The sequence below is a fragment of the Rissa tridactyla genome, chromosome Z (genome assembly GCF_028500815.1).
Source record: "Rissa tridactyla isolate bRisTri1 chromosome Z, bRisTri1.patW.cur.20221130, whole genome shotgun sequence".
Taxonomy (NCBI): Eukaryota; Metazoa; Chordata; class Aves; order Charadriiformes; family Laridae; genus Rissa; species Rissa tridactyla.
Window position 1 is genome coordinate 64,931,895 of NC_071497.1, and position 27,333 is coordinate 64,959,227.

General features: G+C 38.1%; 1 protein-coding gene across 5 annotated transcripts in view; it reads right to left on the reverse strand.

Annotated features, from left to right (window-relative positions):
* Nucleotides 1-828: 828 nt before the first annotated feature.
* KIF2A (kinesin family member 2A) overlaps nt 829-27,333 on the reverse strand; it is a 57,338-nt gene continuing 30,833 nt past the window's right edge. For 3 of the 5 annotated variants that reach the window (XM_054186611.1, XM_054186610.1, XM_054186609.1), the window contains exons 9-20: nt 25,311-25,473; nt 21,278-21,368; nt 21,059-21,122; nt 20,548-20,639; nt 20,164-20,306; nt 19,216-19,420; nt 15,819-15,929; nt 11,181-11,248; nt 8,073-8,223; nt 6,329-6,430; nt 3,891-4,026; nt 829-2,637 (exon numbers count right to left, since the gene is read on the reverse strand). In XM_054186611.1, the coding sequence (XP_054042586.1) occupies nt 2,552-2,637; nt 3,891-4,026; nt 6,329-6,430; nt 8,073-8,223; nt 11,181-11,248; nt 15,819-15,929; nt 19,216-19,420; nt 20,164-20,306; nt 20,548-20,639; nt 21,059-21,122; nt 21,278-21,368; nt 25,311-25,473 (1,412 nt within the window). In that variant the 3' untranslated portion in view covers nt 829-2,551. Of the gene's footprint in view, nt 2,638-3,890; nt 4,027-6,328; nt 6,431-8,072; nt 8,224-9,349; nt 9,464-11,180; nt 11,249-15,818; nt 15,930-19,215; nt 19,421-20,163; nt 20,307-20,547; nt 20,640-21,058; nt 21,123-21,277; nt 21,369-25,310; nt 25,474-27,333 lie in introns of all 5 variants that reach the window. The other 2 variants (XM_054186613.1, XM_054186612.1) reach the window with 2 other exon arrangements.

Consider the following 27,333-nt stretch of genomic DNA (forward strand, 5'->3'; position numbering starts at 1 on the left):
GAAGGAACAAGTGCTGGAGATTGTGTCACATTTCCTAAATGCTTTTGTTCTACGGGACAGGAATCAAGATAAGCTTGTCTGAGTCCTGTTCAAGTAATTCCAGTCCATCACAGCAATGGGCTACATCAATTCAAGTTCCATAACCATCCCTATCAGTTTATCTTGATTCCCCCCCCTGCACTGTGGGTGTGTATCTGACCTTACTGCAGGCTCTGTCACAAAGGCTGTCTCTGAACAGTCCCCCCCCCAGTAGATGCAATTTCAGCTTGCATCTGCTACCTGACAGGACACGTCATTTACAAGGCTTAGTAAAAAGCTGCTGAAATCTAACTGCCTCTGTCCTTCCCGTCACCTTTGGTAGACTGGTTGTGGCTCTAGGCTTGCGTGGAGCAAGAGTAGGGAAGCCCCTGTTTCTCATGTAGATGTCTCACTCTTCAGGGGCTTTTTAGAAAGTAAGATTTCTCTAGAGCAGCTTCAAAGAAACCCGCTGATATTATACGATGACCTGTGCTATCACCTGCTACCAAAAGCTGCTGCCTTCTATTTCCTTGGTTTTTTTCTTTTAATTGTAATGGATGACGTTCTTAAACAAGTGCTCAGAAAGATACGGGATGCTTCTTTCAAAACCTGCCGCAAAACTAAAGTCAGGACAGTGTTCTGGGGAACTTCTTCCTCTATGACAAATTTGTACAGAAGAGTTAACTCCAGAAGAAAATACTCCTTCTGAAATCAGAGACCTTTTCAAAAGTGTAACTCCAAAGTGCTTACAAAGCGAAACCCTTCCCAAAGCACAAAAGAACTTTCATAGAAGTAAATTCTCATCTGTAATTCTTTTTAATGCTTAATTTATTAAACACATTATGTAAAATCTACATTGTTGTTTCATTTTTCATGTTTACACACAGGAGGATTTTATTTACTTTTAACCATGATGAGACAAGAGCTTCCCATAGCCTACCTTCCTATGGGAGATACAAACATTAAACACTACAAGAATTCCTGGCTCATTTAACTCTCTTTTCATTGCCTTCCCTTTATTTCCCTCCAGGCCTGGCACAGACAAACAGGCTCATGTTCCAAAAGTCATTTTTAAACAGTTCCAAGGGAAAGTCTGCTGATACAAACTCCTGGAAACAGGGAGAACTCCTAGAGAGGTCTACAATTCTTCATTTGACAAGAAGTTCTTACATAAAAGGTCAATCTTTTTTGGATACTGACTTGCAAAAATAACTTGAGTGCCAGCATCTAAAAAGTGCTGCTGCACATGGCCCCATCTGTGAGAATTCAGGTACTTGTGGGATTTCCATGTGAGCTAGGTAGAGGTATTGTGCAAAATCCCCAAACGATGCAATTCCACCCCACTTTTCAGCTGCTGGCACTGTACAAAGGGAAAAATAGGTATTAGCTACTTTTTTAAAGCAACAGAGCTACTCAAACTACCTGCAAACTACGGTTAATGTACATGTAAGTTTGTCATGCATCAAAAGCCAAATTTTAACAGTATGTGAAAGGCCAGCATGTACGTATTTGGCTCGATCCCTGAACTTTTTGAGTTACCCTATCCATACGCAGAGGTGAGATCGTACCTTTACTCTGATGACAGCATTATCACACCATACCACATACTGTATATCTGCATTATCCTAAGATACAACTCTCCTCAGTACTTAAACATTACCCTTTATTATACATCAACTAATTTATATTTGTGGTTTTTTGTTCTTTTTTTTTGTTCTTTTTTTCTTTTAATTACAGAGAAAATGTTAGACTTACATAACCATACTTTATGGTATTCAAATAAATCTAGATTCCAGATTTTTACAAGGAGTATGGAATGTCCAGCTGTTTGTCCACTCTTAACAGCTCTCGCAGTTCCTATTCAAATGATATGGCACATCCTGTGAAATGAAAACTAGCCACCAAAGAAAAAAAGTCTCAAAACACATTAAAAATGTACACACGCTGAAAGTAATTTATATTGACAAATAAGGAATGTTGTTTATTAAAGCTGTGCTTTGGAAAGAGGATGTTTAAGGTTAAGTAGCCTTCACCAAGGCACAGAACGGGCAGAGGTAAGCACAGCTGTCTGTAGAAGAGAAGTTATGTACAACCACTAGTGAGGTGTGCATGCACGCAAACACAATTTAAAACTGCACAGCTGGTCTTGGTAACAAAACTGAACATAGTCAAAAGGAAACACTGTGACTTCTTAATGGCCACAGTTTTACTTCATCCTTAAAAACATGGCAAATATTTCCAAACATAAAATTCACAATTTGAATAAATGAAATATTCTAAACAAAGTGCTTCACAGATCTGAACCCTGCATGGTTGTGCTGTCTGGTCTAGAAGCATTTTGTAGACATCATAGGAGCATTTCACACAAAACTGAAAATGTCATTCAGGTGAATAAGAAATAGGACATTTCCACAGACACTTCTAACGTTTTTACACTTTCAAGTAGTTGAGTTCTTACGGCCGCTGGGTTTTGTAACAAATGTGTGCTACAGCAGTACGGGTTCATGGATTCCTTTAGCAGCAAAGGCCCCCTTCAAAGGGCACGTGGTCTTTTCGGGTTGATCTGTTTACTGGCCTGTTCTTCCTCTTGCAGAGCTGCCCGGAAAGATTTCACTTTATCTTTAATGAAAAAGAGAGAATGAGTACTGATGTGCCTGTGCTCAACACACATCTTGAAACTAAGCCCTGATGCATAAGACATCCCAGCCCTAACGCACAAGAAAGAACGTTTCTCCACAAAAACAGCTGATGCCACCAACTACAAGAGGATTGAGATAAGCTGAAAATTCAATACTCACCAGACAAACAAGTTGCTTAGCAACTCAGTCCCTTCTTAGATGCTGCCCCTGTCTCTAGGCAGGACAGGTTTGGAAACCACACAATTGCATTCCCAGCATGGAACCTGTTCACACTGAAATTCTGCTTCTAACTTACAGAGTATGGGGAGATACACACCACATGCATCATTTTCCTCCCCAGCACCTTCCAAACCATCCTCAGAGCCGCGCAAAACTGCATTTACTGTACCATCAGTCACTTCTGTACATTCTACTACTAAGTTCCAGTAAATTCTACTCCCCTGTTTTTCTGTGAATGTGAAAAGCATTTGTGATTAAATTTTGAAAAAAAAAAAAAAACCACAAAAAAAACCCCCACAAGTAACCTCCCCTCTGCCCACAACCCCACCTTTGAATTTTTACCAGTATAGCATGTCTCCTGGAGCCCAAATAGTTACAGAAACTAAAATGAAAAATTCATCTCCATGAGGTACCAAGCTGACAGGCTGACATTAGAAGATAAGTGTTAAGAGTAAATTTTGGGCACTAAGAATTATCTGCAGTTTGCCTTTCAACAAAGAGAGGCTGACAGAATTCAGACAGAAAGACTGCTGAAGAAGAGCGTGCCAACAACCAAGCTCCTCATAGCTCGATGCCACTCTCAAGCACAGCCTTAAAAATGACAGCAAGCTCCCTGCTACACTACAAAATGCATCAGAGCAGGAACTGCGATGTCCTACTGCTTTTTCCTCATTGCATTACCTTCTTTTTTCATACAGCTCGTTTGGGTTTTCTTTTTCTTTCCTTTATTGTTTTGGAACAAAGGAAAAGAAAAGGAAAGTTGCAGAATCGAGTTTATACTTCATGGAGGGAAAGCAGGTTTTTTCCCTTAATCTAGGATGAATTTAGCACAGATGTGAACTTGTTCTTAGGCAGCAGAATAAATATTCCTTCCACAGGACATTGCAGGGCAGCATACGGGGAAAACAGACTCTAAAACATAACCACACTTTTTTTTTTTCTCCTCTTTACTACTGCAAGTCTCCACGGCATATGGAAACACACCGCACGCAAAAGTGATTAAAAGCAATCTACCTCTAAGCTCAGTCAGAATGTCAATTTTTTGCTCTAGAATTGCTTCAAGTTGGGTAGCGTAAGAGTCCACATCATAGTCTACTTCTTCTGTCATCTCAAGAAGAGCTTTTTCATCTTCCAGCCATCTAATAGATTCCTAGATAAAAGTTAAAAAAAAGACAGCTAAATACATTAGCAAGTTTCAAGACAAAGAGCTGAATTAGACCTTTTTTCAAGGTGACCACACTTTTACTGTCTAGTCACCTAATAGTAACAGATTTCAATCCTAAAATGAAACCTTATTCCTGATTCAGCAAAATTGAAACCTTATTTATTCCCAATTCAGCAAAACTGTATGTTTTCTACATTGTTTCTTAATTCCAGTGGTCATACCAGCAATCCCAGTTCTCTTCAAATTCAGAGCATTAGGTGGTTGCAAAGCTAAGAAACTCAGAGAACAGAATTTTATGTCATGGTTATGTCCCCTTAGGCAGGTACCAAACTTTGAAGTCAGCCTCCAATATTAAGCATGGGCTGGTTGCCACTGACTACAATCACAGCGTCATTACTACAGTCAAGGAGCCAAGATAATTCTGTCCATAAATGAAACCAGTTTTGAGAGAAGCTGTATAAAAGAAGAGCTATCTTAAGCTCACTATTGCATGAGCTAACTCCCCAGACAGATAACAGTACAGGAAAGGTTGGTTAAAGCAGCTCTTAGACATCTTTGCACTCTGAGTATTACAAAAAAAGAGGAGGGGGGGAAGTCTTGCAGCAAAGAAGAATGCAGCCAGGAGCTTAAAGCTTACAGAACCACACAAAGCTGTGATCAGGAGAACTGATCCCATTGGGAACGCTTTGATTTTAAACAAGAAAGCAGCTGACAGTTCTAAGGTATGCCGGGCCTGAAATACTAAAATTAAGTCTTTCCCTCTGTGCTCATTAGTCCGAGAAATATTGAAAGCGTAGTCCAAGTCCCATGTACGTTTTTTGGGTTTCAGGACAGATGCAGCTCATATTGGGATAGGATTCATCTCATCTAATGTAAAGTCACACACCCAAGACACAAAGGAAGACCAACACCTCTAGAGTACAATTCATTCCATTGACCTATTTTAGATCATTTTTCTTCTAGACATTTAGACATTTTTCTTAGGAAAGGATGTTTTTGTATCAGCAGTTTCCAGAAGAAAGCTGACAGAAGACAACTTCTTCCTTGTACAGCTGGTAGATTTTGTATTGGCGTAGCCCATCTCCACACATGGCATATACTAACAAGCCATGCTGCAAACGAAGGCAGCGGAGGCTCGGACACGTTTCCTTCCAGAGACTGCTGGGAGCAGCAGTGGTCCCCAGCAGAGGGCCAGACGGACACACAGAGGCAATAACATCTTAAACTAACGCAGCCTGTCCCTCCAGAAGTCACAAGCGTTAGTTGCGGCACATGGCATCTGAGTTTCACACTTCTGCGTGCTTTCCTTCAGGGCTAATGTTTCATAATAACTAAATCTCTACATCTGCTGTAAAAAAAATCCTACTGCATTATGAAAACACATCAATGCCCCACTAAGTTCAATACCTAAATTGAGGCGACGTATGTATTCCCTACAGGTCCAATGCTCCGCTGTTCTCTTTCGGCAGAAATGCCAAACAGACACCCTGCCTAAAGACTCTTCGGTTAGGAACCGAAGAAACTCACATTCCCTTCTGAAAACTAGTGACTCATAGTTATTACTACAATTTATTTTGTGAATGTAAAAGGCTCCGTGGTGCTGACCAGCACTACACTGCACAGGCAGCATTCCTTCCAAATAGCAAGCGAAAGCTTTATGTATCTGTAAGAGGGAAGCAAACAGGCAGTTAGAAATCTACGTGTCTCTTCTGGATCTCAGTAGATGTCACAAAGGGATACTCAGAGATCCTTGGAGGGGAGCACTGCAGTATCTTAGAGGGAGATGACCAACCAGAAATGGTGCCACTAGAGACACTACTATTAATTGCCAGCTCTGGCACAGTACTATTGGCATAGATTCGACAGTGAAATTGAAAATTTCAAGACTAATCTGGATAAACTCCCCACGACTAGAAAAAAAAAAACCCGCAGTCACTAATGCTAGAAAAGGACTACAACAGGAAAGTCTAGTAAATAGTAAAAAAGAAAACAGCAACTGTTCTTACAATGAATACAGTCTACTTAGGAATGGTTGTTGAGAAAAGGAAAATTTTACTAATTTTCTGGGATGATACAGAAATATGCTTCTCTTTAATCATGGAGACAAAGATTAGTGGTGATGGGATCTGTCCCTATTTCTTTGCTACAATGGTCTAAAACAATTTAGAAATTTCTGACAGCAGCAGAATGACCAGATGACATCCTACATCTTCAAGAGTATGCACTTTAATTGGGAAAACCTGAATTCCTGGACTAGGATAAAACAAAGTAGAGCTCCATCTTTTACCTGGAAGACAGCCCTGTGGTCTTCTACTACTTGCTCTTCCATTTCTACCATCTGTGACACAGCTTCATGGAAAGTAAACAACTGCGGAGAAACTTCCTCTTCCTAAAAACAATAGTTAAGCCTGTTAGTCTGGAAAGAACTGTGACTACAGGAAATAGATTGAATGTGATCCATTTCATCACAGAACACGAGAAGAAATATGCAGAAGGCAGAACGTGTCAAAAATAGAATTTAATATATCTAACAGGAAAATCTCCAGAACTGAGCAGAGAGGAAAATAAATTCAAAATGTTCACAGTGTTATACTTAATTTATATTCACTAAAAATTTTCAGCCAATAATCCAAGTGCGTACGAGAAAACAGAATATTCCACATTAAAAAAAAAAACCAACAAGTCAAAATAGAGGAAAGAGGACATTACAAAGGAAGAATGCTAATTTCTTGTAGATTTTAACACCTACAGAAAACTCTGGTTTTCTGTCAGGGCTTTTTGTTGTGCATATTGCAATAGACAGACAACTACTTTCACAAAAAAAAAAAAGAGAGAACAGCAATTACATTCAATACATTTCAGGAAATCAAAATTAAATTAATCCTTTGGGAAAAAAATGTAATAAATGTAAAGTGAGAAATCTAAAATGTACATAGTGATTAATACATTAGAAGAATGCACAACGTGGATTTACCAACTGGGGCAAACAGGGCTTCTTTAGAAATGAACAGTTAACAACCAAAGGGGAGAGCGCTAGGTAAGCTGCAATTAATGTTTTACCAAGACAGTATAGTTCTTTATATGATGCCTTTGAAATCTTTTTTTAAAACGTTATTGCAAAGCTTAACTGAATTCCACATGAACAATGAAAAAGTGTGATATGAAAGGATATCTGACTGCAAGGACTGTCCAGTGGGAAGCTCTAAGAATCACTAGCACGTTTGTATAAAATAGAGTTCTGGAAGAAGAGACAGTTACTAAAAGGAGAAATACAACAGACATGATGAAGAGGTGTTGGAGAAGGCAGACAGTCTCGCAAAAAGTAAGTCAGGATAGTACGGATTTTTCTTTTCTACCTTTCATCAGCATTTTCACAAATGGAGCTTTAATCTCCGTTGAACAGTGGAGGAACCAGGACTAGAGCTGATAATCAGCAATGAAGGGAAAATGCCCTTTAGAAGATGCCTCTCAGCTCCCCACTCCTGCAGCCCAGGGAGATGTGCTGGGAACACGATGTGGCTCACTCCCAAACAGTGCACTGGGGTTTCACCCCATGAAAATCAGGATGTCAGGAGGAGGAACGATGGGTGGCCAGATTTCTAAACGCAGAGACTTGAAATGGTTGTTGCACGCAGGGAAAATAATGCTCAGAGACACAAGAGTGTTAAATAAAACAGATGAGTGTCCCAGGATACTTCTAACTGCCTAAAACAAGATGAAGCTATGCTGGAAAAAATGCACACTGAAGAATGCCAGAGCCTACAGTAGACCCTGCCTAGAAATTAAAAGCCCTAATTAGCAAGGAAGATAAAGAAAAGTAAAACATTATCCTCTCAGCCTTCAAGAAACATTTTGGGTTTGGGTTTTTTTGTATGGGAATGAACATAACACCATAAAGTGAAAAGGTGAAGAGGCATGCTGTATTTACTTAAATGACCTGGCTAACGGGCTATAAATACACATCACTCTGGATCTGTTCTGCCACCGTATTTATCGTCACCTCTTCCCGTGCAACGCGGTCAACCACTCACGTTTTGTTCACAAAGCAGTTTGAGATCATCTCTCTGAGGAGAGCTCCCCACACCCCACTGTGTCTCCAAGTCGTCAATCTGATTGGGAGCATGGTGTATAATGGGACGCATGTCTCCCGCCGCACTGGGATCCACCGTCAGCTCCTTCACCCTGCGAGCAGAAAACGTTTCCTTTGTAAATTAGTAACTTCCCGTGCAAAGAGTCACAGCTGCAAACAAAGCTCTATGGGTCTATGGGCAATTAATTAATTTAATAAGGATGATGGTGATGTCAGCTTCACAAATTCAGTGTACTTTCAGTGACAAAAAGATTTTAGTCCAAATCCATGGACCACTGAATTTCAACTACTTGCAGGTGGATTACAGTCATTCTTCTACCAAGAGGCATTGTCTGACTGAAATATTACTACTTGTTAGTTAAGCAGGCAAAAATCTCCAAATCCTTAATATTAAGTCCTTAATGATGAGGAATATTTGAAAGAAAAGTTCAATCTGCACCCTAAACCTGACCATCTTTCTTTTTCTGTGCACACAATTGTGCTTTAAGAAAGTTAAGTCAATCAGTACCCCACTAGCTATTATAAGAAAATCTACCAAGAATTCTGAAGAAAGTAGTAATTTGCAACCAAGTATCTCAGAGAATTAATAGATTCTTTAATTAAAATAATTTGAAAGGTGAAAGTATCTTATTAAAACGTTAGGCTCTTGCAGCATGAAAATAGTTTAAAAGACTGATAATAATTCCGTCAAGAAAAAGCCCACTTAAAAGCAAGTTTATGAAACAGACACAAAGTCTGCAAGTACAGCAAGTTTTAGAACATACACTTCATTTTTTTTAAAGGGAATTTTATTTTTTTTTCCAAGTAGCACTTACTTACAACAGTGGAAACTGTCGTCATTCACATTCAGAGTAATGAAAAGTTTTAAAAATATGCATGTAGGAAAATTGTTTTCTTTTTTAATTAGAGAGATTCAAATTACCCTAAACACAGACTTGTCAGATTTGGTTCACTAAATGTGCAAAGGTGACATCACCATTTTTTTAAAAATGTATGAAGGAAACTAGCAAGCCTGGATACAGAGTGTGGATGTTTAAGGAGGGTGAACAAAATACTGGGAGGATGATTGCAGATCATGCAGAACCATCACCTGCCAAACAAAATAAAAACAAAGTATGTGTGACTCAAGGTAAGGGGACTAATGAAAGGTTGGTCTGTAAAATTACATAGCCAAAAAGAAAACTTAAATAAAGATTCCATGTATAGAATGAAGTAGACCTGGTGATTGAAGGAGAAAAGTCGTCATACTCATAGGAAGGAGAGAGATCAGAGCGACTGCCACTACCCTGTGAGAAGGGAATGTCCGAAGGACTAATTCCAAATTCCTTTACTCTGCAGCAGCAAAATACAGCAGCAAATTAAAAGAAAATGTTCTCAGAAACACAGTTAAAATGACAACTCTTTGTTTAGCATACTTAATAGTTTAACTATAAAATTATTTTTTTATATTAAAACACAAGTGTGACAACATACTTAAGCCTTCTGCAAACAGAGTTACAGACCGCTAACAAAACTATACAAAACCACTGCTGATAATTTGCAGGGGACTATAATAGCAGTATTTTCAGAACAGTAATTCCAGATTCCAGTTGGTGCAGTTAATAAAATTTGCTCTACATTCAATATTCCACTAAATGGCTCCTTTTACAATATCAAACCACTACAGCTAGAAAACTTTAAATTCTATTCTGCTCCCGCATCTTACGCTGCAGACGCACTGGTGTCCAGCATCTAACGACTAATTGTACTATGAAAACGATATGTTGCCAGAAAAAAATAAAATACTGCACAAAACACATTAAGTGACTTTATAGTGACAGGCATTTACTCCATAACAACAAAAAATTTAACACCAAGGGGAAGAAACAGTTGCGGTGCAACTATTTGTTATACTAGAAATAGGTGTTTAATTAGTTTTGCAGTGTCTTTTTCTGGAGTCACTTCAGCAACGCATATTCTGTAAGGGGTAAAAGATCCAGCGAGTCTTGACGAATATGCAAGGTCCTTCGTTAGGTTTCTGTAGATGTAGAGAAGGAGGCATCTACTCCCCAACAGGAAGGAAACCACACAGACTGGTCCAAGCCAGGCAGATTTGCTACCAGCACCCTCCATCCAGACACAGAGACGTTCGGGTACCAAGAGGGGTGGGCAGTAAGCTTTCCTAGCAGCCCTTCCTGCCCAACTGGCAACTGGCCAGGCTGCCCAGACGAGCATGAGCAGATCTGGTTCTGCCCCATCTTTCACTGGGGCAAGCAGGCCACTCGATGGTAGCCTCTTTTGCCAAAACTAGGGCTTCTGGTGACCCAGAGGCACGTTTGCCTCCTTTGCCCTTCACAGCAAAGTGTGTGTGTGGGGTGTCTCTGCGTCGCAGGTCTGACTGCAGGCACACACAGGACCCCATCTCCACAGACGTGAAGAACTGCTGCAAGGGAAGGCTCCTTTCACACTCACTGAAGAGAGGTGAACGCTTTGAGAGAGCTGTACAGGTCTCAGAGGTGCTGCGTCGGCCTCTGGAGGTGCTCATTTCTCTACATTGATTATAAAGTCTCTGTTGGATTAACTGACTCTTCACTTAGGGGTCTCAGATATTTGCCTGAAGTTGGGAAGTATGAAGTTTCACATATATGTATGAAACAGACTGGCAACTGCATGCAATTCCACCAAGGGGATGAAAAAAACAAAAATCACTTCGCAGAAGGGTGTATCAGCTAATGCCCCAGAGAATCAACATGAATGCCAACTACCCCTAATGTAAGAGATGGGCAGGGGCAAAACTAATAGTGGCATCTCCCACACCCCTCGCAACCCTCATTATCCATCTCTGGATAATGGTTTAAATGTAGTTTCTATTGATTCTATTGTAATGGTTCTAAAAAGTGACAATTTAAATTGAATGAGAGCCTGGATCAGTATTTTGGTTTTAATCTTATTAAGAAATGGGAGTATGATAGAATTATTCAAGCAGCTAAAACATACATCATGGAACAACACTATTCAAGTGTCAGTGATCAACAGCCAGTATAGCTATAAGCAATAACATCTTCCATACCTATTTGCATATCTCAATGTATTTAGAGTGTTTTCGCATGATGCCATCCCTGGAGAAATTGTAGCGATCTGAAGAAAACAAAGCCACACGTTAAGAAATCACTCTGTACATATGAAACTTTATCCTTCTAATATCCAGTTTCATTTGAGATTCTCCACCACAACTGTCTACTATGTACACTTGTCTTTATACAGTGCCATCTCAAGGAGACAGATGTCAAGTCAAAGCTGCAATTTAATTTTTTTAACCATACCTGGAACATTAAGAATACATAGAAATTCAATCAATTTCCCTGATCTCACTATCTTGGTAACATAATATGTAAATGCAAAACTCTAACTGAAGAAAACAGGCTCCTCAAAAAAGGAAAACATGACAACTCAGTAGAAAGTTAAGTCTAATATATCCTGCAAAGAATTACCAGGGTATTTTTTTTTTACATATATTTGTAGGCTGTTCTCCATTCAAGCAGACTGTACACTGATTTGAGAGATCTATTTTGGCCACAGTCCAAAATTGTACTCAATAATATTAAACTTAGGAAAATAGTTAAACACATTCTTAAGTAAAGATTATTTTTTTTCTCAGTTTGAAGTTACCTGTAAACAATACTTGATAGCTAACTTATCAGATACATCTGGAATCAAGAGGTCTTTCCTTTTCCGGTTAAATAAAATACCCTGAAGATCTCATTACCTTTCCAGTACTCAACAAAAATACTAACTGTTATCAGGCAACAGCGGCATTGTTATTTGTCCTAGCTTCTCTCACTAGTCCAATTTTTTCATCTGTGTGCTCCTTTCAGGAGAGCCATAAAGGCACTGCCCAGGACAAACACTTCTATGATCCTGCACACTATCATTTTTTTGCAGCAGGACAGCATCAGGAGACTGAAGCTGATGAAGATTAGATAATCCTGATCTTCTCTTTCATCCTGCTGCTGACGTTGCTGTACAAAAGCACAGATAGTTATCCTCAGGGGAGCTTCTCCTAGTAGGGGGAAAGCAAAAATACGTGATGGGAGGGAGATAGAAAGCCTAAAGAGCCTGGTACCATACAGACTTAAGTTTAAACCTCTCATACTGGTACACATCAGTTACTAATGAAAACAATGAGTACAGACTTCAAAAGATCATACGATTGCATGTCTCTTTATAAAGTGTTCTGGGTGGTAATTAAAAAAAAAAAAAAAATAACAAACTACAAGTTCCTAAAATCCTTCCAAACTCATTTAACATGAAAGATGTGTGCATATCTTCCACCAGTTCAATATTCAGAGCATACCACACACGGCATGTGCTGTATCACCAGAGGACGGCTCCAACATTTTGAAGCATACAAGGTACAGCTGCTATAGGGAAGTGACACTGGAGGTGCCATCAGACCTGTGGATACCCCGGTCAGGGCACAAGAACCCAAGCACAAGACTGCTGAACACAAGCATCCACTACATCACGTCCTCGGGCCCCAAACCCAGACCAGGCAGGACAGGAGGACTCCGACCTCTCTGTCTCTCGCTTCCTCACGTGTAATTCCAAATAAGGATAGAAAAAGTGTTGCTATTTAGGGATGAGAACACCTTTAAATCCCATAATTACCATTGTTCCTATTTCAAATGTGTCTACACTGCTTATAAGCCACCACAGTGGGATCAACGGCCCTTTTGGGACACTGAAGTCTGCAGGTTCCTACTCCCACCCTGAAGGGCTGAAGGGTCTGGCACTTCAGCTGCGACTGCAGCGCATCAAGGACACAGCACTGGTTAAATATTAAACTATTCTATGCAGCGACCCTGCAAATTTCAAATGATGATACGTTATTCTACTAACTCTTCAAAAACGACTTTAAATGGTTTTTGAAACTATTTAAGATCAAGAACTTCAGTTAAACTGCAATGACTAATAAAGTTCAAAACAACGTATTTATGCTGACTGTATGTCTCCGGATTTCTTTAGAATGACGGAGATGCTAGTAATATCTGTCCACATTATGAAGTTATTTTCAAATTCTTTTTCTGAAATTTGAAAAAAAAAATTAACAAATCATACTTTAACCTTATATACAGAAGAGAATGCTTCATCCCTAAAGATGCAACTTTTAAAATTGCAACCAGAAGCCCACAAACAATAAAAGGGAACATCAAATAAAAATGAAGTGTAGAAATTATATTTCCACGACAGAAAGGAAGTGGAAAAGGCCTAGCAGGTATTTTATACCAGGACATTTCAAGAATCTCTTAGAAAGGTAAAATCACCAGTTTTTACCATGTCATTTTATAATGCATTCCATATTGAAAAGCACCACATATTTGCAAGATGTCTCTAGCAACACATTAGAACACTGGATCAAATCTTTTTCTTGTTGAGGAATCCCTTTGCAATAAATGCCTCTTCATGGAAAAGCAAAACCAGCATCTTGAAGAGGGACTTTTAGAAGTTTGAAGCACCACAGTTAATTACATAGTTCTGCTGCAAAATAGCAGACAGCACACCTGCAGAATAAGTACTCTCTTAATTTAATAAAATATTGTTCAACTTTAGCTGCCATCTATCATAATGACTTGCCCTTACCTTTCCCTGTAAATTTGATCAGTAAAATTTTGCCAGTGTATGATGTAAAACGTGAACATGTTCACAGACCAGGCACACCCTGCCCAGGAGCCAACTGGAAGGCTGAATAAATTGTCGTGATAAAAGAGGCAAAGGACGACCCCAGAGAGGCGTGAAGCTGCTGATGGTTATTCACTGATCCCACCACTTGGCCACTGGAGTGCAAATCTCCCCTCCTCTTTCCAGGGAACTGGAGAGGATTGGATGTAATTCAAGGCTAAGGTATCTCCGACACCTCCTTGAACTCAATATATATCGTTCAGAAACCTGTCAGATCTCTAGACAGGCAGCTTTACTCTGCGTCCACCTAGGTATTGCAGGAACAAGTGCTACAAATGCAAGAGCTCAAGTCAAACGAAAGTAAAGATACACTGAAGGTTTCTCTTCTTTCCCTGCTTCCTTTCAACTATAATTCAGAGTAAGCCACAACCACCCAAGCGTTCTTCTTCCCTCATCGGTATCTTAAGAAAAAACTTTGCTGATTACTTTCTTGATAAAAATTACATGTAAACAAACACTAAAACCAGAATGTCAGAAGCGGTCCTTGTACTGAGAAACTACATGAAAAAGCAACCAAAGAATGAGTTTGAACGCAGTACCTCATCATGAAAGGGTTTTTCTTATTTTCAGTTGTAAAGGGATTGTAGTTATGTGAATGAGAAAATAAAAAAATAATTCAAGCATATTTCCACTCACTTTCAGAGGAGATTTTTTCCCTTTACAACCATATTACATACCAAAAGGAATGCAAGCTTTACCAGAAATGAACACCCATAGATCATGGATTATTCCCAATGCCATTCTCACATATTTAAATAGTAAAAAAAAAATATTATGACAACTCTATGAGAAGAGTAATAATTAAATAAAAAAGCTTCACCAAAACAAAGCGGTAGAAGTGATGGTAAAGGAGGCAAAGGTGATGGTGAGAACTTCATTAAATATTCACAGATGTTAATTATTGTATGTACAGAGAGTAATTTCCAACAGGTTAACTTTTCAAACCTTCCTCAGCAGCATGGATACACTAGCTAGAGATGCAGAGTTCAGCTTTCTGATCCTGCACAGAATTTATGAAGTTATAGAATCAGAATAGTTTGTGTTGAAAGAGACCTTTAAAGGTCATCTAGCCCAACCCCCCTGTAGTTAGCAGGAACATCTTCAACTAGATCAAGTATGTTTCAGTGTGAAAGAAAGCAATCCTGACTTTTCATCAGAAAACTGAAGGAGGAAAAAAAATTAATTAAAAAAAAAGCTATTTCACCACCATTTTCAAATTAGAACCATACCTAACAGCTAAAGGGAAGACTAGGCTGCCCTAACACCATGGTTTTCATGTTGTGGCCTGCAGACTTCTCTGGCCTCTGGCCTAATTAATTCAAGGAGTCTCCGAAAAGTAACCAACATAAACAAGCCTAGCAGACAGTTTGCATTTCCATAAGGAGAAATGTTAAGGATGCACAAATAAATTGACTGGACATCAGTGCTTTTATCTGTCCTTTCCACCATCTGACAGAAGAATCCTGTTTTTCAGACTGATGCAAATCCACATTTATACAATAAACAACTATTCATCCCATCTATCCCAACTATTTCCCCCCTCCCCTCAACAGCCTAGAGCACATTCTGATGCCTTTGATACCAACTTTAAATTTGTCTTTGTCATTTAAAGATCGTAACTCACCAGTGCACTCCAGTCTACACAACCTCTTCCAAAGTTCTGAGTCAACAAACAATACTCTCATAATTAAGACATTATTAAAAATAAACAAATAAAGAAAAAAAATCCCAAGCTAGAAGTGTTTCTAGCTAGATGCCTACCGAGAAAACCAGAACAAGAAATAAGAAAGGCCAATAGAAAGTGAGAAGGGAGCAGAAAAAATTTCGCTCCACGTACAGTGTCAGTGGATAAATTTAAGTCCAACACATTGCCAGTAGCAAGTGACCCATTTTAATCACAAAAGCCTAAATTCCCAGCATCTTTTCTCTTTGTAATTCTTAGAACAAACAGTTAATCAAGTCAACTTACCATACAGGTACGGGAGTTTTCTCCTATGAATGAATCTCTTAGCACCTGAGTAAGTTTACTTGCTCTGAAGGGTGTATGAGGTTTATTTCGGCCTAAGGCTCTAATGCACTCCTGAAAGAAAAAACAGGTTTATTTATTTTTCTTTAACATGGGTTGAATAAATATAATACAAATGCAATTCAAAATCAGAAAATATGTGCCTTAGTTAGGTTGCTGTCCTCTAAAATATCATTAAGATTTATCATTAAAGCTTGGATTCAAGAAGTGTTAGGCTTTTACCTCTCATTAAACTCCGTAGAGAGGCAGGAACTTAAAAAGGACTTAGGTGCCTAAAAACTTCCTGAATATCATCCAAAATGTTTGCATCTGTTGCATCCAACAACAAAACAAAAAAACAAAAAAATCAATGTTGATGTTAGATGTCCAGACTAATTATTATTACTGATTTTCAGCTGCAAAAGCCTGAATGATCTACAATGTCTGCCAGCAGAAGCAGCGTGGGCAGGGACACGTGTTAACTCTACCAGTTAAAAGCAGCAGCTTTGATTCTGTCTCTTACTGTGAAAGCTGCAACAGGTCAGAAACCTAGTAAGTAATTCCCTATTTTAAAATATTCTTCATGTGAAAAAACAGGGATAAGGTCTCCTCTTTCACTCACAAGGGCATGGGGCTAAACTAATATTTGCAATTGGTTGGAGAATTCCAGTAAGAAATACTGTACAGATGTAAATATTATGAAATTACTATAGAAGTTATAGCAGCAACTAAGTACAACAGTGCAAACCAAGGCTGCACTAATCTAAACGTCACTTCTGCCCACTCAGAGATCTAACATCAGCTAACAAATTACTTCTTATGCAGAGAAAGTCCAAATTTAAATTTCTGTGGTGGTGTTGTCATCGTCGTCATATTTTGATCATTAATTCCAGTTTCTGCCTTTGCCTTAATACTTTGTGTACAGGCACCTCTTGAGACGCATGGCTTCCTTGGTACAGTTCTAACACCTCTACACACAGAACTTCTTCAAACAACCATACTTCAAAAGCTTTTCAAATTAGCGCTTTGCTTTCAGCAGCACTAACAAATGGAATGGCTTTTGTGTTACATGAGTAGTTCTACAGTAGTTCAGCTAATCTGCCAGCTGCACCCATATCCTTGTGGCATTTTGAAATCTCCTAGAAACAGCTTCTTCCAAAAGCCAGGCTAGAAACTGTGGGATGGTAATCCAAGAAATCATTGCAACTGTGAAACAGCGTAACACGGAACTAAAAATGGACTCAGAATAAAACTGCCATGATACAGAATAGAACAAACAAGGGCAAGCTGGCTCCAACTGAACTGAGTATTTTAAAAATTCACCAGCTGAATTTTATAGAACGGACACAGCTCAGATAAACAGAAAGACTGAAGCTTGTTGAACGTGAGTTTCACATGCAAATGCTAGAAAGGACTCAATACTCATAGGTGAGCAAGGCAGTGCATTCCTTGAATTTTTTTGAATTTGTACATTACTACTATACTTACAAAAGGAGAAAAGTAGATCAGACAGGAAGAGGGGCAACAAGATTTTCAACAAGTGACATTACAAACTAAAAACTGTAACAAATGTGTATGTTGAATTACTGATATGGCAACCAACAAGTTTAATTAAGATATTCTAATTTACTATAATGATTTTTAGTTTGCTTACTCTTGAAAAAATGGAACTGGATTACCTCCTTACTAGTAAAAGGATTAGAGGAAGACACTGCCAGCTTCTAAATTAATGGAGTTTTTAACTACTTTTGCTTTTCATCACAGCTCAGAAAACCAGGTAACAGAACGACAACACTATTTCCGTGTCGAGACGTTACGGAAATAACTTCCTGTACCAAAAATCTGAACAGGTTAAGACAGGACTGATATCCAGATGCAAACAGCAAATCTTGGATTAGCACCAAAGACCACTCCTCACAACATACTAGCTTCATTTGAACTTGACAATAACTTTAAGGCTCTTGAATACACATGGAAAAAACTATGTAATATTTTTGGGGACAGATGGAAAATGGAAAACTAACATATCATTGAGAAACTTTTATCTGCTTGTACCGCTGTTTAGACCTCTGTAAGACCTCCACTTGTTTTTATTTCCCTTTGCCCATATAATTTAGATCCAACCATTAGCATGGCAGCAGCAGAACTTTTCACTATAATTAAAAAGGCAAGTTGTATGAAAATGAACTAAGTATGTAGTTTGGGTGTTGCACTGAAGGCACCAGGCAGTACAAAAACAAGAAGTAAACTGAAAAAAAAAAAAAAAACACTAAAAACCCAAACCCAAACCAGCGTTATTCCATTATATTTGGAAACAAGTAATAATGTCAACACAGCGTTTCTTGCATTATTCACTTTGATGCTAAATCAAAAGAGGCCACAGTTTTGGAACTGCTGCTTCCAATTTTTCAACATGTCCTACAATTTTGTAATGACACATTATACATTACAATTTTGTGGTGTTTTGTGAGATCTGCTTAAGAGTCAGATACAAGTCATCGCTCGAGCTTATACTGGGGATAAAGCACAGTGATTTTGGGGTTCAGATTCTTCACGTAAACCCACAGTGCTGGTGCTGACAGTAGTAAACCTAAGCAAAACTAACAACAGAGGTTAAGTCCTGAGACATTCCAAACTACTGTTTCCCTAGTTGAGACCAAAAAATTACTTTCCCTATTTAGACTGAACCTCTTTTGAGTACTATAAAACAAACAAAAAAAAAAGGCACATGAATATTTAAATAACCTTTCTTACCTCTCTTGATGTGTCCTGCATGAATGTATGAACAACAGTGAAGTGACTCTATCAGACAATTTGCTATGAAGAAGAGTAGTCAAAAATGGATTCCAACTTTCAAGGGTTATTTTAATCTATTTGTTAGTTCTTTCTGGATATGATGCTATTGTGTTGCTTTAGTGAATTCATTAACAGCAGTAAATAAATATGCTATAACTTTATTTTTTATTAAAAAGAAACAAATACTGGCATCAGTAAGAATATTTCCAGTTAGCATTTCAGACCTTGAGCACCGAAGTCAGTCACCTGTCCTCCCATTTTAGATATTTATCAGAAAAGTCTTCAAATTCAACCACTGGGGACTTTCTGTTGAGGTTCTGGGTGTTGTTTTTTTTTTTTAAAACTACATGCAAGTTGATAGCACAATGTTCTGCTATGTTTCTACTTGGTAATTACCAAGTGTTCCTTCAGGCATTTAGAGGAAAAATCAATACATTATTTTACCTGTCACATCAGTAGACAATGTAGACAAGCAAAGCCTGCAAACACAGCCATTTCAACAGTCATTGCTATTATATGTAGAAGGCTTCCACCTACTCAAAGGCAATGGAAACATTTCAGTTACCTTGAGTGCTAAAAGGCTCTTGTTAATTTCCGCACCTTCCAGTCGCGTCTGCCTATCTGCACTGGAAGTATCTGCTCCTCTTTCATTGCCAGCCAAATCAATCAGAGAAAATTTACCATGCAATTTCCCTTTCCTTCTGAGAATAATCTGAAACACTGCATGGCTTCGAGATGAATGTGCATTTGCAGATGTCTGGCCAGATGTCCTTTAAACAAAAGGAGAGAAGGGAAGGACATATGAACAGGCGAAGGACCATACATGTTAAAACACACTAACCTCAGAACGTTAGTTTTTTCAGGTCAGTCCTGTATGTTCTTACATATGTTGACAGCATGTCTAATGTTCTTGAGGACACTAGAGATACAACCCTAACAACTAGATGTACATAGTACAATTATACCTCTTTTTCCATGTCTTCAAAAAGAAATGGAAGATCAGTAACATTTTACCTCTCTTTTGAAAGTAAGAATAATTAGATCTTCAAAGATTTCGGATTATCACAGAGCTTACTTGTAAAATGCTGATGGCTTTTTTTATCTGATCAGGCAGCAGTCTATGCACAAGGCTAATTTTAAAAACAATGAAGCTGGATTCTTAAAAAAAAAAATAAAAATTTTATGCTTAACTTCTGTCACTATGTATCAAGGCCTTTCAGAGATGAAGAATCTGGCAGTGTTCCAGATTATAAGTGATGTGAATTTAAGTCAGTAAGCTGCTTACATAAGGCATGCGGTTCACCTCCTGTAGAAAAATCAGTTACTTCTCTCTAGGAGACAGAGAAACTCTAAACATGTTTATTTAAAAGGCAGGCAGATTCCTCATTTGCAGCCAACATCATCAAAAAATCCACTGCATATTGAAAAGCCATCGCTATAAAGGGACCCCCAAGAAATCTTGTTCTGATTCTTTAATGTATAATGAAAAACTGGTGTAACCTATGGGAGATACCTGCAGCTGTTGCCTATTTCAATAAGCTTAAGAACATCTTCAACACATTTGACTTCCCGTTCCTGTAATCCCACCACTTGGACTTGCTGTTTACCATCTTCTAACACTCTTAACTTTGTCTTCCTGTTCAACAAGTCAAAAACCTTAGGGGGGGGGGGAAACAGAACAGTTAAAGAGGACCTTTAAAAAACACTTTTATTTCAAATCCCGTATCAAAATATGCAAAGCATGCCACGGAAAAACATGATTGGAAGGGAAGGGTAAAGAATTATTTTAAATCAAGCTTTTAGTACAAAGAGGAAAAAAATCTTTTATGTGACAAGCTCAAAATCTTGTTTGTGAAAGAGAAATGCCACCTTCCTCAGAGAAAGATCAGGTACTTACCTTACCACTGTAGATCTCAAAAAATGTTGCATATACTTGAAGTTCTAACTTCTTATAGTTTGGTTTCTTTAGCATTAAAAAGACATCTCGAGCTGTGAATACATTTCCAGAATAAAAAGAAATCTTGTTATGTATTTTCATTTAGCGAAGAGTCATTAATGTGTAACAGTCTATTTTACAGCTTCTCTCGTATCTTGCAAGTATAACAGAAAAGGTCAGTCAACCAAGTCTAAAACATTGCAGTTTAAACTGCAACATTACATTGGAAGATGCAGAAGACCCCAAAAGTATAAACTTAACTAATCATCCATTATATTTCTTACATTTTTTGAAGTAATCTATACACACATTTACTTTACTGTGTGAAGACTACACATTTAGGAACTACTTTTGATGTTACCAAAGCTCCACTGTAATGTAATATATGTAGACCCTAATGTTTTGTATGACAGGAAGTAGAAAATTTATCTCAACTAATCTGAAGAAAGCCAACAGACCAATTAAGTCTCACCTGCAAGTGCATATATTCCTTTAGAACAATCCTGGTTCTTTCCTGAAAAGTCACCACCCATAGTCTAAGTTTAAAAAAAAAAAAAAAAAAAAAATCAATCTAAAATACACTATAAAAATCACGGAGCTGTAACTTACTTACATGTTACTTATTAGAACTTATTTAAGTGTATCATACATAAAAAGAAGTGTATTGCTGACATGTAGAAGAAATACTTACATGGGTTTTTCCACTGCCTGTTTGCCCATATGCAAAACATGTGGCCATTCCCCTTTCAAATATGGTCTCCACCAATGGTCGAGCTGTAAACCTTAAATGCAAAAAACCAGCAGTACTTTAGAAATTGAATTACTTTAAGATGCTACTACCACAAGGATGCTATAAATTTTAAAGCCAGAAGCAACAAAACGGGTCCTGTACTTTAAGAGGCCAAAGGACATCTCTACATTAATTCCTGAACTAAAGAGACTACCAGCTCTAAAGCGTTAAAAATATCCTAAGCAATCAAATAAAAGTTACAAGGTCTCTCCCATTGATTTTACAATATTATCCTCCTTTAAAGCCTAAGAAAAAAAGAATTCCTTGCTTTAATGATGCAACACAGCACAGCATACTACATGGAGTGTGGAGCTCCATAAAGAAGACACAATTAGAAGGCATCGAAGTTGAACAGCGGAACAGATAAATACTTAGATTTTGCCAATATTAAAATTCTGGTATATTTTGGGTTGGGCTTTTTTTTTCTCCCCAAGTCAGCTTCGAAGATTAAATTTAGAAGACAAGTGGCCACAACAACATTGCACATCTTAGTATTTTGAGAACATACATGCGCTGAGAAAAGGTCCAAGAAAATGGATACCCAAGTTCCTCAGAATGGAAAAATCTAGTTATCCCTGAAGTATTTTTTGATGTGTCAAAAAATATTATTCAAAGTATTGTTTTTCTGTTTTAGAGAATTAATTTTTACTTCACAAAAACATAGAGTTATTGTTCCTACTTTGGCTGCTTATCACCATTATTTCATGAAAAACTCCAAAAGCAAAGGGTAAATTAATGGAGGGCGGTAAGAGTCTCTCTGCAAAAGTCTTTCCTTCTAAACTTTTTCCAGGTGTTTACACATAAAGTACCTTTAGGTGACAGAAACAGGAACAATTTTTTACAGAAACATGGAGGTGTTACAATCTTCTTTCATCCCACTTTGGAACAAACACAAGATCACTTACAAAAACACTACAGGCAAGACCCAGCCATTCAGCAACCGAGGGTTATGCAAAAATCTAAGCTTAACTGAATCATTAATTTTCATCCAAAAAATACCAGATGATTCCTGACAAGCTTTAGTCTTCCTTTTTTGCTTCCTCTAAACATACACTTTCTTTGCCCTCAAGAGGATATTCCCATGTTTTGATGTTTGGTTTTTTTATATGAAATACAAAATTTCACAAAGCCCATCCACCTAAGTAGCACACTCCATTATTTCTGAATTTGAAATTATTTATTTTGCTGATTTATAAAAAAGGGACATAATTATATCTCTTTTAAATTAAGACAAAATACAAACATATCTAGAAAAGTTTTCATAAAGCGTTATACAACTCCAAATGGTACCATGCCAAAACATTACAACTTTACTTCTACTAGAAACTTTATTTGCAATCTTAATCTTTCAGAAATGTAAACTCTAGTTCTCCTTTAAAACTCAAAAGGCATACCCACTCGAACTAGTGCATGTTTTTTAATATTAATGAAAACTTGCAACTCAATGTGTTGGCTCATAGATTCAAAAATACTTAAAATACAGCTTAAGCAAAATAATAATAATTTTAAAAGAGTAGTACTTTTCTCCCTCAAACTGAAGAACATTTTTCAGTATAGGAATACAGTGAGTAATTTTAGCATACTGGACAAAACTGGAGTAACTTGCCACACATTTTTTCTCCCCACTGTGACCCTGAAGTTCTGGTGAGAACAGATGATGATGCCTGTCTTGCTCTTACTTCTGCTATTTCAGGAGGCCTTGAAGGAGATTGCCCTTCAAGTAATATCATTATTGTGCCACATGAGAGAAAAGGAAAAAGCCTGTACTGCTACACAGACTAGAGATTTACTATTTCAGTATGAATACAAGCATCTTTTCCCCCTGTACTTGGCACTGGCGAGGCCCCACCTCGAATACTGTGTCCAGGTTTGGGCCCCTCACTACAAGAAAGACATTGAGGTGCTGGAGCGGGTCCAGAGAAGGGGAATGAAGCTGGTGAGAGGTCTGGAGAACAAGTCTTGTGAGGAGCAGCTGAGGGAGCTGGGGTTGTTTAGCCTGGAGAAAAGGAGGCTGAGGGGAGACCTTATCGCTCTCTACAACTACCTGAAAGGCGGTTGTAGAGAGGTGGGGGGTCGGTCTCTTCTCTCAAGTACCAAGTGATAGGCCAAGAGGAAACGGCCTCAAGTTGCGCCAGGGGAGGTTTAGATTGGATATTAGGAAAAATTTTTACACTCAAAGGGTTGTCAAGCATTGGAAGAGCCTGCCCAGGAAAGTGGTGGAATCGTCATCCCTGGAGGTATTTAAAAGACTTGTAGACGTGGTGCTGTGGGACACGATGTAGTGATGGTTTTTGTCAGAGTTAGCGTGATGGTTCCACTCGGATCTTAAAGGTTCCTTCCAACCTAGTCAATTCTTTGATTCTGCAATTCTATCTTTCGATACTTTCCCACATTACCATTAATGTATTACGTAACTAATAAAAATTGGCTGGAGAAAACTCACTACAAAACTACAAGTGTATGCCAAAAGCCACCCCTCACAGTTAAACACTCTGCTCACAAAGATAAACAACAGGAAGGAGGGAGATCAGAAGAACTGATTGTTAAGCAGGAGGAGAACTGTTGCAGGAGGCACACATCACCAGATGGATCACTCTCCTGCAGGTCTTCAGCACTGAGAAGGGAAAGATGCTACCAGTAAACAACTTTTAGAGACAGACATCTCCAGGGGCACAGGTCTGCTCTTTAGAAGTCCTTTGTTAGTGTAAACTAACAGACTACATAGATTTTCCTTTTGCCACCCTTCTCCTCCTAATTATATCAAACATAAAACAGAATTTTTCATTTTTTCCTTTTTTTTTTTTAATAATTCTTTTATGGTGAATTTTCTGCTATCCACTGACAGGATGTTAGCATCCAACATCAATCAGGATACGATGCTAACTTTCACTTCCCAGTTGTCACATTAAAAAACAAGAATTAAAATATTTCTCTGTCACTACTCCTTAAGGCTATGGGAATAATTTTCCAAGCATAAGGAAAATTATCTTCATCGAATTCCTTTCTAATACCAATATTACCTGCAAAAAGCTTCAAAGCATTTAGACCGCATACCAAGATTATTACCTATTGTGGTGTCTAAGCTTGCCTGCTACTGTATCTCCTCCGTTTAGTGACTTGTACAAGGTAAACGGCTACTTCTAAACGCGTTTTAAAAAGTGCTGTGTGAGTTATTCTGTGCCAGCTGTGGGAGTGAAACAGAAGAATAAAGGAGAAAATGAAGATTCAAATACCTTGGGTCTGAAAGTGGCCATGTGTCTTTGTTGCTGGTTTGGGGTTTGTTGTTTTTAAACCAGAAAGATTTGGCATTTTGAGCAAGAAAACTTAGCTCCATGCACCTCTGTGTTACATCAGCCAGACTGCCTCCAGCAGCCAAGCCAGCTCAGGTATCTCAGCAACACAACAATATAACTTCTTTTGCTTTTTTGGTACACTTTCTCCACCCTCTCCTGATTTGTTTCCATCTCTGGATTATCTTATATTGAAACTGCAAGCTGTTTGGGGCTGGGGCTGTCCTTTTCTTCCAAGTTTCCTGAAGACCAAAAGCCATCACTCAGGTTCCTCAGGTGTGGCACGCACACTATTAATAAGACAGTAACCCTGAGGCAAACTGAGAGCTCATGAAGTTGTTCAAATACTCAGTAGCTGAGGAGGCAGGCAATCCACGCGAGAGCCTGGAAACCAGCTGGGCTTGGAGGAGCACTGAGGGCAGGACTGATGTCAATGGAGGTGGAGACGACATTTCAGGCGAAGAATTCAGGATAAAGAGTTAAAATAAAAGTAAACAGGCAAAAGAATTGAGGTAGCAATATACACGTCTGGTAACACAGAGAATAGGAGTAAAGTCCATGACCAAGGTACGCCCACAGTTACTGACATGGGAGGCACACGAGAAAAAAAGAGTCACAAAAAAAAAAAAGGCATATACACATACCTGTAAACCATTTCATTAGGAGCCGTGTCGTCAAAGGCATAATCAAAACGAAAAGTTTGGTTTTCTAGGTACCTTGTTAAATCCACCTTTTGTTTTGGTTCATGTACCATCACAACATCTTTACTAGGAATTGTTATTACATCAAGGTCTTTCATTAGAGTTTCTATAAAATAAGTGAAATAAATATTTAACTAGCAACATATCTCTTTTTTTTATATTTTTTCCATTGTTTACACTCTTATAACATCTCAGATAACACAGCTCCTCCAAGTAACAGCACTGCAATAGATTTGGGCTTCCGATGCCTAGACAGTAATCTGCTGAGTAAGAGATTTCATCTTGGAAGTCCCGTCATCCTATCCTACCAATTGCTAGAAATTAAAGAGATGTTGTACAAAACTGATTAGAAAAACTAAGATCATTAATTATAGCACTGTCATTGTAGCCTGTTATGGATTCTGTAATAACACTTTCCACAGACTTGAGTTCTTTTTCTTCAGGGCTTCTATACTATTTTATAGATTACTGCCGTATCCTTTGAGTTTTTAGAAATAACTTCTCTATGGAAGAAACTGGACACTGAGCTAGGAATGACACACTTAAAAACACAAAGAAATTCATATCCTTTAATAATATACTTTATTTTAAAATTTTATCTTTTTATTTTCCCTAAATCCTTGATGTTACAGTGTATGTTCACAGCTTTCAAACCCAAAAATATTGCTTTCATTCTACACAGACATTTTGATTTGTGTATTCCTCCTGGAACCTAAAATATACTCTAAATATATCTCTAAAGAAAAATTCTCTCTAAAAAATACCTTACAGCAGAAAAAGCTGTAAGTGCTAATAATCCTTCCTATCACTGGGAATGAACAAAAGCCATCTAGATGCGATTTCAACAGTGAGATCCCAGGTTGCAATTACTACACAGTACTACAATTTACTGCTAATTGTTGTATGAGATGCAAGCCAGCAAAGCAAAGAACCTAGTGATCCATTACATGCACAAAAATAAAGATCCTTTGTGTGTACAGTTCGGATCACCAATGTGACCTACTTGCATTTCTATGTAAAATTTCTTGAGGCATGCAGTTCAAGAATTTGATGTGGCTTTATACCATCAGATAGAAATCTTTTCATCAGTTAACATACTGATCAAACAGTACAATGGTTCCCATTGCATGACATAGACCAACAGAAATATGCATTCAAGTCACTATATAATCCATTTTTCAACTGCACTGCAATAAAATAAAATGCAATTATCTGCAGAAATCACAGAGAAAAAAAATAAGGAATGGTGATGAAAAGAGATGTATGATGGTCAATTCTTTGCAGCAAAAGCTTTTTAGTTTAAGCAGTAAGAAGACGATTTTTCTTAAACAATTTTTTGGAATAAGACATTTACCTGCTCCAAGGTATTTTTTTTGAGAACCTGTATTCCTTGCTGATGAAAATTTGGAATAGTGTCTCTGAAACCCACCATACATTTCTCAATTATAAATATACGTCACTAAAATAAAATCTTAAAGTGTCAATCTGAACACCTAGTTCGTACAAAGCCAATCCACATATCAATTGGTGCTGAGAACACCTAAAGATTTTGGTGGTAATTCTGTGTTTGTGAGACTGACAAAACAAACTAATTCTATTTTTTCTCTTCAGGGGGTTACGCACTAGTATCTCAGATTCTTTTATACTCTTCCATTTTAAAATGTGGCGTGAGAATTACTGTTTCTTATGAGGTGTGTGTTTTCAGAAGATTGTATCATGTGAGTACTAGATTATTTCTACAGCCCACCCCCTGCATAGATTATTTCGTTGGTACCTTTTTACTATAGCTTATTCTTAAAAACGCAAAATAACTTTAGTGCCAACCTCACTTTTACTTAGACACTCATATTCCTACAAACACCTCTGAACTATTTTTCTACAGCTACAAACCACTAATACCTAAGATATGCAACTTTCACAAAATCACATCCTACAACTGAATCCCAACTCATGCCCCATGACAAAT